The sequence below is a fragment of the Labrus bergylta genome, chromosome 3 (genome assembly GCF_963930695.1).
Source record: "Labrus bergylta chromosome 3, fLabBer1.1, whole genome shotgun sequence".
NCBI lineage: Eukaryota > Metazoa > Chordata > Actinopteri > Labriformes > Labridae > Labrus > Labrus bergylta.
This window is the reverse complement of record NC_089197.1, coordinates 29,225,140-29,240,053: the sequence shown is the minus strand read 5'-3', so window position 1 is coordinate 29,240,053 and position 14,914 is coordinate 29,225,140. Positions and strand designations below refer to the sequence as shown.

Sequence of the window (14,914 nt, the reverse complement as noted above, 5' to 3'; positions counted from 1 at the left end):
TGTAACCGTTTTTTGTATGCTACAATTTGGCCCTCTGGCAGTCAGAATTAAATGAATGTGGCTCTTGCTGTGAACAAAGTTGCCCATCCCTGTGTTAGACCAAATTCTCAAATCATGAATGCTAAAAATTTTTGAGGAAGTTTTCTTTAGAAGCTGGCTGCAGAGATTTACTCCTCTATGTAGGAATTACTTTGAAGTCTCGTCCTGATGTTGGGTGAAAGGGCCCGGGTCCACAATCACTTGTCAAGCATATGTAAACAGACTTTACTTATAGAGCAGTTTTCTAGTCCTCTGACCACTCAGAGTGCTTTTAAACTCCATGTCACACTCACCCATTCATATACACATTCATACACTGATGGAAGAGGATGCCCTTCAGTATTAACTCATCCATGTAGCGCTGGCTGTGTCACGGGTCAATTTGAGGTCAGTGTCTTGCTCATGGACTCTTTGACATTTCCATGAACTAACCTACAGATTGAGAGATGACCAATTCTACCACTGAGCTACAGCCACTCTCGTCCCAAAGGTTTTGGAGAAGTCTAAATTCATTTCTTAATAGGCTTGGCTTCACATTTGGAGGACTTTCCTCTGACTTTTCCACACATGAGCATTGTGTGGAAGTTTATCATTTTCTGAATTGTCCTTATATGCCATAAAGGGTAAGACTTTCTTTTAGTTGGACCTAAGAGTTTAACCTAAACCACTAAAACAGCCTTTAGACTATGTATAACTAAATGTATTGTACAGAAGGGCATTATGCTGATATTGCTGCTGGAGCCTGCATATCTATTTATTTACATCTATGTCAGTTTGCCTACTAAAAATACATAATGCGCCTTCAAATCATATGCAGTAAATGCTATGTTAAGCTAATCAAATGTAATCAAGAATAACTATTGACACTGATGTGTAAGCAGGTTAGTCAGAAAACTGTATAGAAATAATTAACAAAAACATTGTCTACAATTTAGTGGGGTTTTTTGTTGCCGTTATCTGTAGTAGAGTATATGCCACTATTAAAGTAAATTCAAGTGTCCATAATGCAGAATGACCCATTAGGTGTTGCATAATTAAATGTAATACATGATGCATTTATTTGTGCATATTAGTGTTAATTATTTTCTACATTTATTTAACTTACAATAAAGCTGTTCACCCCTTTATCAGCTGAAATATGGAGAAGCAGAAATTGGAAATACAGTAGACCCTGTACCTAGATAGTAGACGCTACATAATGGGCCTTTTCTTCAAAATCAATTCAAAATCATACTTAAGTGTAGTACTTAAGTAATTGTATTTGTTTACTTTTCATCCCTAAATAGAACAAACAATTTTATTTTACAATAACAGCATACTTTTAAGATAAGTTAAAGCTTTTTTGACCACTCACAGGTAAATAAACGGCTCCATATCGTATATATATGGTAAATAAGAAATAGCTGCACCTTTACCATGCATGAATACATATTAAACCATATAAATGAATGGTTCGGAAAAGTGTCATTCTGTATAACTAGTAGCTTTACTGATATAAATATTTTGCTTTAGTCAAGTTTTTAATGCAACACTTAACAGTGTGGTGCAGCATCTTTCCTTCAGTCATATTTACCTTTAATACCATTTGTAATGTACGGTGGCTGATAAGTGCAAAGCAAAATTACAAATGTGAGACAAATTTACATTTTGAAAAACCTTTTTACATTTTTAGAAAACAAAATTACAAAACCAAAACACTTATACCAAGGAAAAAACACATTTATGTGAAACACTTTTACAATCTCCAAACAAATTTACAAACGACAGAATCTTGACAAAATGGGAATGTACCAAATGTCGGAAGTGACCCGGAAGTGATCGAGTGAGGGGTCATTTTGTTTGTTTTGTTTTGTACATTCCCTTTCTGTCAAGATTCTGTCGTTTGTAAATTTGTTTGGGGACTGGTAAAAGTGTTCTGCCTCTTGTAAATTTGTCTCAGCGATTGTAAAAGTGTTTCACATCTTGTAAATTTGTTTTGTCCTTGGTAAGTGTTTTTGGTTTTGTAATTTTGTTTCATAAAATGTAAAAATGTTTTTTTCAAAATGTAAATTTGTCTCACATTTTATAAAAGTGTTTAACACTTTGTAATCTTGCTTTACACTTCCCAGCCACCGTAGCAATGCACTGTATTGCATGTGTTTTGTTGTCGCCCGTCCAGCAGGGGGCGATAAAAGCCACACACCTCAAACAGAGGACTGCAGAGGAAGACGGAGCTCTGGCAGGCAGAAGCTGATTACAGCACCGAGCAGACCCAGGTGGTGGTGACCGACTGAAGAACCAGAAGAAACCATGAAGAACGAAGGTATCGAGGGGTCGGAGAGGTTCCTGAGCCCGGACAAAGGCAGAGGCCTGCGGGCGGTGAGGCACTTCGCGGTGGGGGAGCTGGTGTTCGCCTGCCCTGCTTACTCCTACGTGTTGACAGTGAATGAGAGAGGAGCCCACTGTGAGCATTGCTTCACCAGGTAACAGCTCACCTACCTGTGCGAAACAGATAACCTGCGACAACTGTCATCTTATTATTTGCATATGCAGCTAAAACCAAAGTGTGGGTCCGTTCAGTTCAATGTGTGCTAACTTCTCTACCTAGCTATGTTAGCCTGTAAACCTCTGGACACGCTCCTAGCTGCTGCTGGCTTTATGGGTCAGTGCGGAGAGGCAGCTCACCTGACTGACACTGCAGCATTTATTAGTAGCAATGCAGATTTAGGGGAGTCTTAACATCATTGCCTACATTAAGGTTAAAGATCCTTATGTAAGTTTATTGTATAAGCATGTTTACATGCAGCTTTAAATGACAACTTGACCCTTTCTTTATGTTATAGTGAGACATTTCTGCATGTGACTCTCTGTTCCTTAAAGGAAGCCTCGATCTATCTGAACACCCTACATATACGCGTTATGCCCATTCTTTTCCTCAGTATTAAGACATGAATAAGATCTATTTCTTTCCCAGTAAGGGTGTGTAGGATGTGGAGTGGTTTGAAAGATCTGCCTGGTACATTCATAGAGTATTGACATGTGTGGGTGTGTGTGGGCATGCTGTGTCGAAAACTTGCAGGAAGTTTAAAATGGGTGTTAAAAATGTGACTTAGCCCTGTAACTTACTTGTCATGTCATGTTGAAATGTCTGATGCCACAAATGGCACACTCTTTGAGAAACCTATTAAAGTCAATTTAACTCTTAGTCTGTCTCTGTTACCCAATCATTTCCATGTCCTGGCAAAGCTGCCCCTCAGGTTTGTAGAGCAGTTAAAGGTTAAGGTGCTAAATATAGTTGCCCATTTGTCCCAAGAGAGGAGGAGCGTGTGTGTGCGTGTGTGTGTCTTCATAAAGTTGTAAAAAAATTAGTAAGAGAAACTACTTTATGTTAGTTTCCCTTGCTCTAATAGTTTTCTTTAATTGCCTGTGTTTTACAAAATCACCCTTGAATAAAATTTGACTTAAGTTGTATGTGCAATTTATTTTGAATTTAATTGAAAAAACATTTAATGCATCTAATGAAACAATATGAGTGAAACAAACTTCTGTTGGTTTTGTAGCTGATGTGTTTGCATAGCACCTTTTTTGTCACATGTCTATATCAAACCTGCTTTAAAACCTCAGTCAGTATGCATTTAATCATGATGAAGTACCAACATGTGGTTAGTAAAAAGATTTAATTTAATTCTACAATGCATCAGGTAAGGAGATCATTTTAGAAGAAGCCGCACAATGTTTTATTTCATGCACATGTTACGTTGAATCCTGCAAACAAAATGTCACTTAACACAGCAGTAGTGGAATGAAGTGATTTGTTTTATGCATTACAGGCGAGAAGACCTTTCTAAATGCGGGAAATGTAAATTGGCGCACTACTGCAACGTGGACTGTCAGGTGAGACTGCTTCCTGCTTCCCTTTTTAGTTTTTTCTTGGAGGGCGCATCGTTTCTGTGGGTAAGGAACTGACTGAATGTGTGGTCCAAAAATATCTCTCCTCCACATTTGTTTTAGCCTTTTGTGTGAACACATGCAACGAGAGAGGCATGTTTCAGGGGTACACTGCACCCATAATCCACCCTTTGTCCTTGGACCACCACGGCAGTGCACAAGAAACAGAAAGAGGACTCGCTCGCACTGCTGTTGCTATGACAATCTAGCCCTTCCTCCCTTGTCCTATGTCGAGTTACACTTTTGTGGAGCAAAAACATAAACTCAGTGCTCAGCAGTAAAACTGAGGAGTTGATTTGTGTGTGAGGAGAGAAACTGGGATTTAAATGCCTCAGGGAATCATTTATGGATCATTTGCTGTTTGAAAATAAAATAGTTATTAATATGTTTTTGTCACAAAGTCGAGCTCTTTCACTTTCTATGTTATTGGGGCCTTTCATTCTTTTTTTTTCATGCTGTTAAATGTGATGGAGGGTAACTAACTAATTGATGTTATTTCTGTCTTCCTTTCTCTCTCTGGGAATGAACAGAGAAGTGATTGGCCCATGCATAAGCTGGAGTGTGTAGCTATGGTTGCCTATGGAGATAACTGGTGCCCATCAGAGACTGTCAGACTGGTGGCCAGGATTATTATGAAACAGGTAAAATGTTCTAAGTAGTCCCAGTTGATATGTTTCAATGTTCAGAAGTGTCCTCCTAATTTGGAGCATTGTGGATTTGAACATAAACATGGAGTTATAATTGAGATCACATCACAGATTGTCTTCATATCATAAGAAACCTGAAAAAGCACTAAGAGAAGGCTTCTGACACAACTAGGAAAATAAATATGACTTTATATTTAAACTTGTGTGACACTAACTGACATTAAAAAAAGAAATCACAGTCTGTAAATATAAATTCAATATTCTTTCTGATCAGGTGTAAGTATTAACATTAAGTGTTTCACTTTACTAAGATGTGCTGATTCCAGGTATCTCTGCCTCACTGACACTTCTACAGAGACTTCAGGAATCAGTAATGATTCTAGCTAGGCCTGCCATTACGAGTTGAAGGGAAACTCAAAAGACAAGACTATACTTGAGAGCTCATGGATGAAAGGAGCCATGTGAGGATGCCAATTTAAGAAAGTTTAAATACAGTTAAAACAAGATAAAGATGTATTTTGTGAGCTACATGATACTTATGTCATAGACCGACTGTGAGCTGTCGCAGCTGCAGTAAGACAACTCAAGTGATATCAGTTTTAATTCTAGACCTCTGTGTGAGAACTTAAGAAGAAGGTTGTCCTGCTTTTTTCTTTTATCTATTGTACTTCTGAACGGTTAGTTATTGAGAATAATGTCATTTCTCATTGAACACAAACATTCAAATCATAGCATACTGTACTTCTGAGCTGTTAAATAAGCATGTTGTGTTCTCATTTTTCCTCACTCTTCAAATTAAAGTAGCTAAAGCAAGAACTGCCATTATATCGTCATCCTCTGCTGCTTTTGACTCGTTATTGTGTGAAACTGACTTTGTTATTAGCCAGAAAGTCTGAAACTTAACCATCTGCTTGGATAACTAATGTATTGGAAAAGGAAAAAAAGATTTTTATATTTAGTTTGTTTTTGCATGATTTACTTTTTGCACAAAAATAATCTCATAGGTCTGTACTGTGTTTCATCCTGCAGAGAGTCACAACAGAACGCGACCCTTCAGAGAGGCTGCTCCTGCTCAAAGAGTTTGAATCACGTAAGCAGAAGTCTGTGAGTGTGTGTGTGCGCATGTAAGAATACACGATTGTGTGTAGGTAGTTACATCTGTGAGCAATGTTAGTTACATCCAAGAAGAGAGTGTGTGTGTGTGGTGTCGTAGCAGTGTGTCTATTAATATCCTCAGCTGTAGCCTCCAGTCCTGGTTCTGTCTCTTTTCATTCACTCCAAATGTGCAGTGTGCTGGGACCTAAATCCCAAGCTTCTGTGTGCTGTAATTTCATCATCTCCTCCTTCGTTTAAAAAAACACTTCCATTGTGCTCTTGAAAAAACAAAACCTTCGCTCTCTTTTTTGTGATTGTACTGGGAAGCTATAAGGTTTCAGCAGATGTTCTCCTCATGTTTAATTACAACCTTGTAGTGTCCTCTGTTTTGCTTCTGTGTTGGTTTTAGATGATATCAAACTCAACTTTGGTGTTCATGTTGTTATTTCATGAAGTCATTTGTATAGGATGAAGCTACTCACAGAAATCCTGACCACACACTTTCATAATGACTGTGATGTATTGGTCCAAAACAACAAACTGGGACTTCAAACTGTTTTTTTGTGCTCCACGTGGTAATATCATTTAGTCTGAGCTGTTGTTGCAGGCTCAGATGTGTCATCAGAGGATTGACACAGAATTAACCTTCACACCTGTCTCTCATGCACACAAAGCAACTCAGTAGCCAGCTGCTGCATGGTGCCTCGTGTGTGTGTTAGTGTGATTGACCACAACACATGGCTTAATGCATACACTTTCCTAATACTGACTACTCGACAGAAACAGTGCTGTGAAAAGGAATTTCCCCATGGGGACTCTAAAGTCTTCTACTGGGAAGCCCTGTGACAAATTATTAAAAAGAAATCTTGTAGGACATAAATAAAACCTAAACAGATATTTTTTGGCTGCTGTGGCTCAGTGGTCATTCTTTAGTTGGATGGTTGGCGTTTAAATCTCACCTTCTGTAGACCACATGTCCAAGTATCCTTGAGCAAATAATTCTTGGTGGCATCAACATGGTCGTGTGACTGTGTGTGGAAGGGACTGGTTAATGGTTCCTCAGAATCCTCTGCCGTCCGTGTGTGAATGTGACATGTAGTGTAAAAGTGCTTTGAGTGGTCAGAAAACTTGAAAAGTGCTACATAAGCACAAGTTTAACTCCATATTTGAACCATTTACAGTAAATTAATCCCCTATCACATTCTATTTATCTGTTTCTTGAAGCCCTGTTGATACATGATGATGTAGTGCTTTCTAACCTTTCCCTCCAGGGCTAATAACTGAGTGGAAAGTGCCGGCCTAAACAAAAATGAAAACTGAAGACAAATGCATTTTTGTCTCACAGTTAGAGTCAAGTTAGTCCTGTGTTCGAGAAGTGAAACACTCTAAATGTTATCTCCTTTGGAGTGTGACTTTATTCAGTAATCCTTCTGACATGTCTGACCTTTTGATTTTGAGATTTGTTAATTGGTCACAGAAGAGGAAGTCACACTTAAAGTGTATCCTCAGGTCATTAGGACTGCCCCGTAACTACCACTATAATGATGCTTCAAACCCAAACTGAATCCTGATGGTCTTTTAATGAGTGTCTAGTTGATATTATTGACCTTCTCTCCATTTATTTTTGATTATCTTTCTTTTTTTTGTCCCCACTATTCTCCTCCGGCTTCCAGATTTAGATAAGATGGACAGTGAGAAGGACGAGATGAACCAGGCCGACATAGCAGCGCTGCATCACTTCTACTCCAGACACATTAGCAAGATCCCTGACGACCAGGCTCTCACTGAGCTCTTTGCACAGGTATACACACTAATACTAATTTACCAGAGTTGAATCTGATCATAGGATCTCCAGGTTTAATTTGTAGAGTCATCAGAGTAGTCTGTACTGTGTGGGATCCCCGCTCATCAAAACCACATGGATCATCTCTGTTTTGACTACAGGCATTAAAACTTCTCCACTAGGAGAACAAGGCTACTTACAAACCTTAACTTTGTGGCTCTGCATGCGCCTAAATGGTGTGGACCGCTTTTTCTTGAGCACTGAAAATTGCTGAAGACTTTTTTTCATATGAATATGTAGTCGAGAGTACAAACAGGGGACCATACATGACATGCCCTTCTCAGTCACATGATAAACGATGTTATAGTTTCTGACTCTGTCTCTACCAGGATCTTTGGTAGGGTGTGTTCATTAACTGTCATATGATTAGATAGGAAAGCATCAGATGTTTGGCTTACACACAGACAGGTGTTGACCTTTTAGGATGTGTGTAACGACATGCTAGCTAGAGGTTGCAACATTCATAAAAAACAGAAAATATTTAGATGCATCATGTGCAAATGTAGTACTTTTCAACTCCTGTCTCCAGCTGCTCTGCATACTACAGGATCTGTATCACACACACCCACCTGTCCTGTTTGTGTTACTCCAGTGTTTAGCTCTTTAATCTGATCAGTCTGTCAGTGCTGCAGAGTGTTACTACACAGGTGAGTGAGGGTGTAATGCAATCTAAATGAGCATATGACTCCCCCTGCTGTTCTCTGTGCCTCCCTCTCTCTGATTGTGTGTCTTCCCTTCCTTTTTTGGGTTGCTCTGCCCCTCCCTTTCCCCCTCCAGGTTAACTGTAATGGTTTTACCATAGAGGATGAGGAGCTCTCACATCTCGGATCAGCTGTTTTTCCTGAGTAAGTAGTCCATGTCAACTCATCATCAAGCAACAGTCCGTTTATTTATCAGAGTTTTAAACTCTGCGTCAATATTGGAAAAGACACTCATTTGTTACGCTTTTTTTTTTTTTACATAACTGCATTCAATTCAGATAATAATTTAAGGCGTTATCTTTCCTTTATTATCACAAATGTTTCTTGTAAATTTGGAAAATAACATCCCCATGATAATTATTTTCTCACTGATTCAGATCCCTTCCCCTATGTATCTCACAAATCACCTTTTTCCAGTGTGATTAAACAACTAAAATACAAATTGTACTTTAACAGCTGGGGTCAATATTACAAACCCTGTATAGAATAGAAGTTTATTTATAAAGCACATTTCATTACAGGGAAGCTCAATGTGCTTTAGGTGTTGTATGGAAACACCTAAAGCACATTTTCTTCTCTTGTTTTTTAATTGGTGGGGTTTTTCTTAGTATAACTAACAATTTGATAACTCTGGCAAAAGTTAGATTTTCCTCTAGCACTAAAATGTTGTTGTTTACTGTTGTCACAAGATGAATAACCTAAAATCTGTTCCTCTTGGCTGCTCTTAAGCAGTAGTGGGAAGTGGCAGCCATAAGTAATTCATGATGGAAGCAAAACTCTAAGCTGCGTCTGGTTTCAGCCCAGTTCAACCTGCTGGTTATGCTTCTGTTTTTGAGCAGTGAAAAGGAGTTGATTCCATATTGATGGTTATATCAGAGGCATACTGGCATCACTATTATAACAACCTTTATTTGAGTGTTTGCCACCCTAGATGTTTTAACTCGCTAATGATTAACCTGTTAGGCACCATTATGGTTAGTGTGTAGGAAGAGGAACAGGCAGCTGGAGTAAAGCCATAATATGCATTTTCTTCTTGCACTGATTCCTAACCATTAGAAATTGTTTGCGATAAGGCAATTGCAAAATGACAATTGGGTCGTCTGTGGTGGTTTACTGCCTGATCAATCTGTGCGTTAAAGCAACATCAGTTCACAAGTCTTCATATAAGAGCTAGACAAAAAGTTCTGAATGCAGTTGATCTTCTCCACCAATTAAAAGTACAATGATATAAATTCAAACCATTTGTTTGAGGTTGCAGGCAGGGACGCACATCATTTTTTTTCTGGCAAATTTATTCCTTTGGGCTGCTAGTATGGATTATCCTGCCCTCAATGTGCACAACACGCACACCTGCATATCAGTCCAACAGTTAGCCACCGACTGTGCATATATGTAAAGGCAATAGTTTGGTTGAGGGCGACTGAAAGATTTGTAAATATATCCCATCCCTATTATACATAAGCCTTCATGAAGTCCCAACATGAATATTTTTCTGAAGCATTGTTGTTTCCCTCCTTTCCTCCGTCCAGTGTAGCACTGATGAACCACAGCTGTAGTCCTAACGTTATAGTGACTTATAAAGGCACAGTGGCTGAGGTCAGAGCTGTTCAAGAGATAAACCCCGGAGACGAGGTAAGTACACACCAGACTCATTTATCAACAAAGATGCTTTTCATTGTCATCAAGAATTTGATGACTTTCATAGTTTTTTTGACATGAATTGAGCTCCCTCTCTCTGTCCCTCTCTGCAGGTGTTTAACAGTTACATAGATCTGCTCTATCCGACAGAGGACAGGAGAGAAAGGTTGTTAGATTCCTACTTCTTCTCATGCCAGTGTACCGAGTGCACCACCAAGTCTAAGGTACCACACCATGTCTCTTAAAAGTTTAGCCATCTTCAGGACCTTTTCTTAGATTACGTATTTTAATTGTGAGATTATTGTGTGGTTTAACTTTTTTATTGTTTGTGCTTTGTGTTGAAAACATCAGATAGTATTTTGTACACCAAATTTTTTTGCACATTTTCTATTTGTGCATGACTGAATTTTTGAGGACTTTTATTGTATTTTAAATCAACTGTATTCCTATTTCAATGAACCATAGTCCTACAGACATCCCGATGTGTTTTATTTGACAGATTAATGTAGAATACTCTGTGTTTACATTGATGATGTTTGATATAGCTCAGTTGATGATTTTTATTTGTGTATGAGAGCATCATTTGTTTTATATTTTAACTTACTATAATATGTGTCAGTAGATGTTTGTTTCTGGCTTTATTCTCATTGTGCACTGCGTAGAGGGTAAAAAAGTTTTTATCAAAATTGAGTCGATTTATTTTGACATGTTTTCCGGTGTCTTTGAGTATGTTTGATGTTGTAAATATTCCAGTGAGAGTATGCCGCATGCTGGTTAGAATAAATGTGTGAAGATGGGATGTGACTTTTTATAACTCCTTCATTTCTTTTGCAGTTTATGTAATAGTTCAACTGATTCCTTTGTCATTTCTCCCCATCTCTTTTAAAGGACAATGAAAAAATGGAAATCAGGAAGCTGAGTTCTCTACCGGAGCCGGAGGAAATCCGATCCATGGTCCGTTATGCCAAAAATGTCATTGAGGAGTTCAGGAGAGCCAAACACTACAAAAATATCCTTTCTCTCTGTACTACTTGTTGTGTCTGATTGGAGGTCTTCTCCTGCTCGGTCCGTCCTTCTCTTTCTCTGTGTTGTTTGTGTATTTATTCCTTGACTCTGTGGCACCCCCCAGTGAGCTGCTGGAGATGTGTGAGCTCAGCCAGGAGAAGATGGGATCTATATTTGCAGACACCAATGTCTACATGCTGCACATGATGTATCAGTCCATGGGTGTCTGCCTCTACATGCAGGACTGGGACGGGGCTATGAGCTACGGAGAGAAGATCGTTCACCCATACAGGTAAACTGATCTGTAGAGAGCCGTTCACTTATCGCTCAGTGAACTAGCGCGATCTTGAAGAGTAAACTAGTGGACTAGGCACGGACGCATGGTTTTGATGTCACACCTGTTTTGTTATTAGATATGGTCGAGACCGTTTTTCAAGGCAAAGTTCTTCTAATAATCTGGAATTTGATTCATTTTAAGTGATTACATCCTGTTTGTAAAATGTTTATTGCTTTTCAAATTTGACAAAAGACAGATTGAATTGTATCCAAATAAGTGGATATATTTTCTACCTACAGTAGAGTATAAACAAAGAAAAAAACATTCATATTTAGCTCTTGTATTGAAATTTCAACCCTGATGATGCTAAACTGTGAACCTTGTGCACATGTAACATGATTTGTTGATATGATGTTAATTCTGCATTTGCTTTTGTTTTAGTTGCATTAATGGCTTACTTTGTTGTGTTATTTATAAATGATTTTTTTCTCCAGTGTTCACTACCCAGCTTACTCTCTGAATGTGGCGTCTATGTATCTGAAACTGGGACGTCTGTATTTGGGTCTGGAGAAGAAGACGCACGGAGTGAAAGCTCTGAAGAAGGTATGCTGCTCAATCTGTATCTTTCCAGATGATACACTAAAAGTTGAAACATTGGGGGATCTGAAGATGTGGGAACAATGAGGAATAACAATGTAGTGGAAGATAATTGATCTATAAAAGGCTATTTCAGAATAATGTGAAATGTAGAGATATTTATTTTAGAAGTTGATGTGTCCTACGCTGAACTTGAATGTGTCTATTAATTGTCTGTCAAAACTCTGTTTTTATGTACTCAGGCACTTGCTATCATGGAGGTGGCTCATGGTAAAGATCACCATTATGTAGCTGAAGTCAAACGAGAGATCGAGGAGCAGAAGTAACGGAAGAGCAGCAGGAGGAGCAAAAAAAAAAGCAACAACAAAAACACGTCACAACTGCATGCCATGCATCCTATACCTCTCTGTTTCTTGTCACCCATTCTGTTGTTGTTTTTTTTAGGCAGTGTCTTTTGTTTTATGTCCAACATCAACATATTCTGGCTGAGGAAAACCTTGTTTCTATCTGCAGCCGATGACATCCTGTCAAACCTGAAGATAATGTTTGGAATGAAGGTCAATCAACACTCATGCTGTAAATCCAAAAAAAGGGTCACATCAGTGTGAAACAGAAAAGTTTAATTCTGCCTTTAAAACTGCCCTTCAGATGAAACAAAGTTTTCATGTGACAGCAGCTTACACGACCTCTGTGTTCACACTTTGCCAAGCGTTCCTTCCCCTCTGTCCGTGTTCTGTATACCCATCGAGACATCGTGTTGTACCACTGTTTGTCTTTGGCAGCTGTGTTAACTGCACCTGTGCTCCACAGCAGCAGCAGTTTGTTGTTTTTACTTCTATAAAAACTGGTGAGTGGTTGTTAGAGAGGGCATTACTACTTATCCACTGCTAATGCATTTGAACTCTACCAAAAAATTAGCAACAGAGCTTCTAGCTTCATTGATTATTGGTTAAACTGTGAAAAAGAATTGACTGACCATGCATCAGGTACTCTGTAGCAAGAACATGCAAACAACTATTCCTCAATGAATAAGCACTGCTTAGCTTGTCTTACACTATGTTTTGCTTGTTGTCAAAGAATAAGAAGAATTGTTACAATGTGTTTTTGTTTATGTTGTCTTTGTTTTTCCATGAGGCTTGTTGACCAAAAGGGCCACAGGCTTAACAAGGAACCAGCTACTAAACTCTCTTGAGAGTGTATCCTTCACCAGGGGAGCCCTTCTGAGACCAGTTTGTATTTCAAGTCACGGTAAAGACGTTGGTGCTACGACCTGATGGAATTTTTTGCTCTCAGGAAAAAAAAAGGGCAATTCTGTAGCTTTCATTGCTTTTGGTCAAGAGCTGCTTCATAAACCTTTGCAGTGCGTTCTCTGCAGACTCCTGAGTCCAGGTTGTTTTTGCTCAGCAAAGACTCCACTTTGGCAGCAGTGGGAAGATTATTTACTTGTTAATTATCCTCATCATACATTTCAAATTTCTCAAGAAGAGTGAATGAAATATTTCTTAAGAAGAAAGAACTGCATCTCTTTCATTTTTAAGTGCAAAGATCTTGTTGGACTCTTCCAAATTAAATTGTGAGATGATATTAAGTTTTACCAACATGGCATTTTATGCATGCATTGACTTAAGCAAGAATGAAAGTACCGACCTGCGGCTCCTTTCCCGCATGTCATTCCCCCTCTCTCTCCCCGATTTCTGACTCTGTTCTCTGTCCTATCTCTACATAAAGGCATAAAATCCACAAAATAAACTGTAAACGGTGCCCAAAAAGGGACAGGCAGTATCAGTGATACAGTAGGTTGTTTGATTAATAAGGTGGGTTGGGTAAAAATACGAGCATGTTTTTTTGATTAACTCGATCCTTAAATCATGAGCAGGATACTCAGTTACAGCTCCAGCAATCGGTTGTGTCTCCCTCCTGCAGATTTAATCATAGAAGAAATGGTACACTAATATCTGTTGTTACACTTTCACATCTGTAGACTGAGTCACAGTGTGTGAAAGATGAGTAACACAGTAAAGTGAAGGGAATGCCAAGTTCATCACTAGGGAGTTTATACTGCACTCAAATTTTGTACAGTTTTTATGATAAAGATGATGTCAAAATGTCTGACCTGTAAGCACATTTGATTTCATTTAGATCTATCTGTCACTGGACAGTTGGCCTGCCTTCAGATATCATGCAATGCACCGTCGGAAGAACAAAAGGCACGGGTCTAATTCCTTTACTTTGATGCCTGTAGCTTTTTCTCTTTTATTATGGATGCAACAATATGAACCAAGTTATTCTGAGTTACTGAGGGTTAGAAAAAGCCCATTGTTAATAATGACCAGTGGTCATCTTTGTAGCGACTCCTGCTTTATAACTCTTTATTTCCCCTGCACATATGCATCAAGAGGGCGGCTGCAGTATGTGTGAGCAACAACTCTGGTCGAAATGTTTATTCTTGGACATGTTTATTTGAAACAGATTGAAAACAGAGGATTGAATAAGCAAAGAGGGAAAAAACAAGCAACACAAAAGGACATCCAAACCTCTGTGAACCAGCTCAAGCTCTTCACTTAACTGTATGGCTTGACTGTAGAGCATGTATATGGTATGTTTTCTTTTTTGATGTCATTGAAAATATAATATGTGGCACAAGGGATAAACTGAAAAGATCTTTCTCATTTTGCACGTTTAATACAAGACTAAAGGCAAACCATTTGATGTTTTTTGCCCTTTTTGTAATTTACTGTTACTTTATCAGGCATGAACGTTATTCTTTTGGAATGTGGAATGGAAATCTGAGCCCCTGAACTCAATAAATTTCAACATGACTCTTGTTTTGTTTAATCTTCCCTTTTTTTTTTATTTAACCAAGAAATCTCCTGACAACATAAAGAGAGCATTAAAATGGACCCATTAAAACTTCTCTGTTTTTTTCCGACAGGGACCAGAAACATTGTGACCTCAGCAACTGTCTGCTAAAATGCCAAGTGTCTCTGTCCTTAAATGTGTTTGTTTTTTCCTCCAGTATATTCTTTAGTCAAATTTGAAAGTACTACTGTAAACACAGTCATTGGATATTATTATCAACGTTTACCCCTCTTCAGCCAATCCGTGCATCAATAGGACATTTTAACTGTTATACTGACTTCAGACC

At 38.6% G+C, this 14,914-nt stretch overlaps 1 protein-coding gene across 1 annotated transcript; it reads left to right on the top strand.

Moving 5' to 3' along the window:
* The first annotated feature begins 2,226 nt into the window (after positions 1–2,226).
* Positions 2,227–14,594, top strand: smyd2a (SET and MYND domain containing 2a). Its single transcript, XM_020645869.3, has 12 exons — positions 2,227–2,501; positions 3,849–3,912; positions 4,497–4,607; positions 5,643–5,703; positions 7,382–7,509; positions 8,329–8,396; positions 9,782–9,884; positions 10,004–10,114; positions 10,779–10,899; positions 11,013–11,187; positions 11,667–11,775; positions 12,012–14,594. The coding sequence occupies exons 1-12, from the start codon at positions 2,329–2,331 to the stop codon at positions 12,093–12,095; spliced, it is 1,308 nt and encodes a 435-aa protein (XP_020501525.1). The 5' UTR covers positions 2,227–2,328; the 3' UTR covers positions 12,096–14,594.
* The last annotated feature ends 320 nt before the right edge of the window (positions 14,595–14,914 follow it).

Excerpts from the sequence above, each read along its gene's own strand:
- smyd2a (XM_020645869.3), top strand. The coding sequence starts at position 2,329 with ATGAAGAACGAAGGTATCGAGGGGTCGGAGAGGTTCCTGAGCCCGGAC. Across the intron at positions 7,510-8,328 it reads TCACTGAGCTCTTTGCACAG|GTTAACTGTAATGGTTTTAC; the intron begins GTATACACACTA and ends TTCCCCCTCCAG. Across the intron at positions 10,115-10,778 it reads AGTGCACCACCAAGTCTAAG|GACAATGAAAAAATGGAAAT; the intron begins GTACCACACCAT and ends TCTCTTTTAAAG.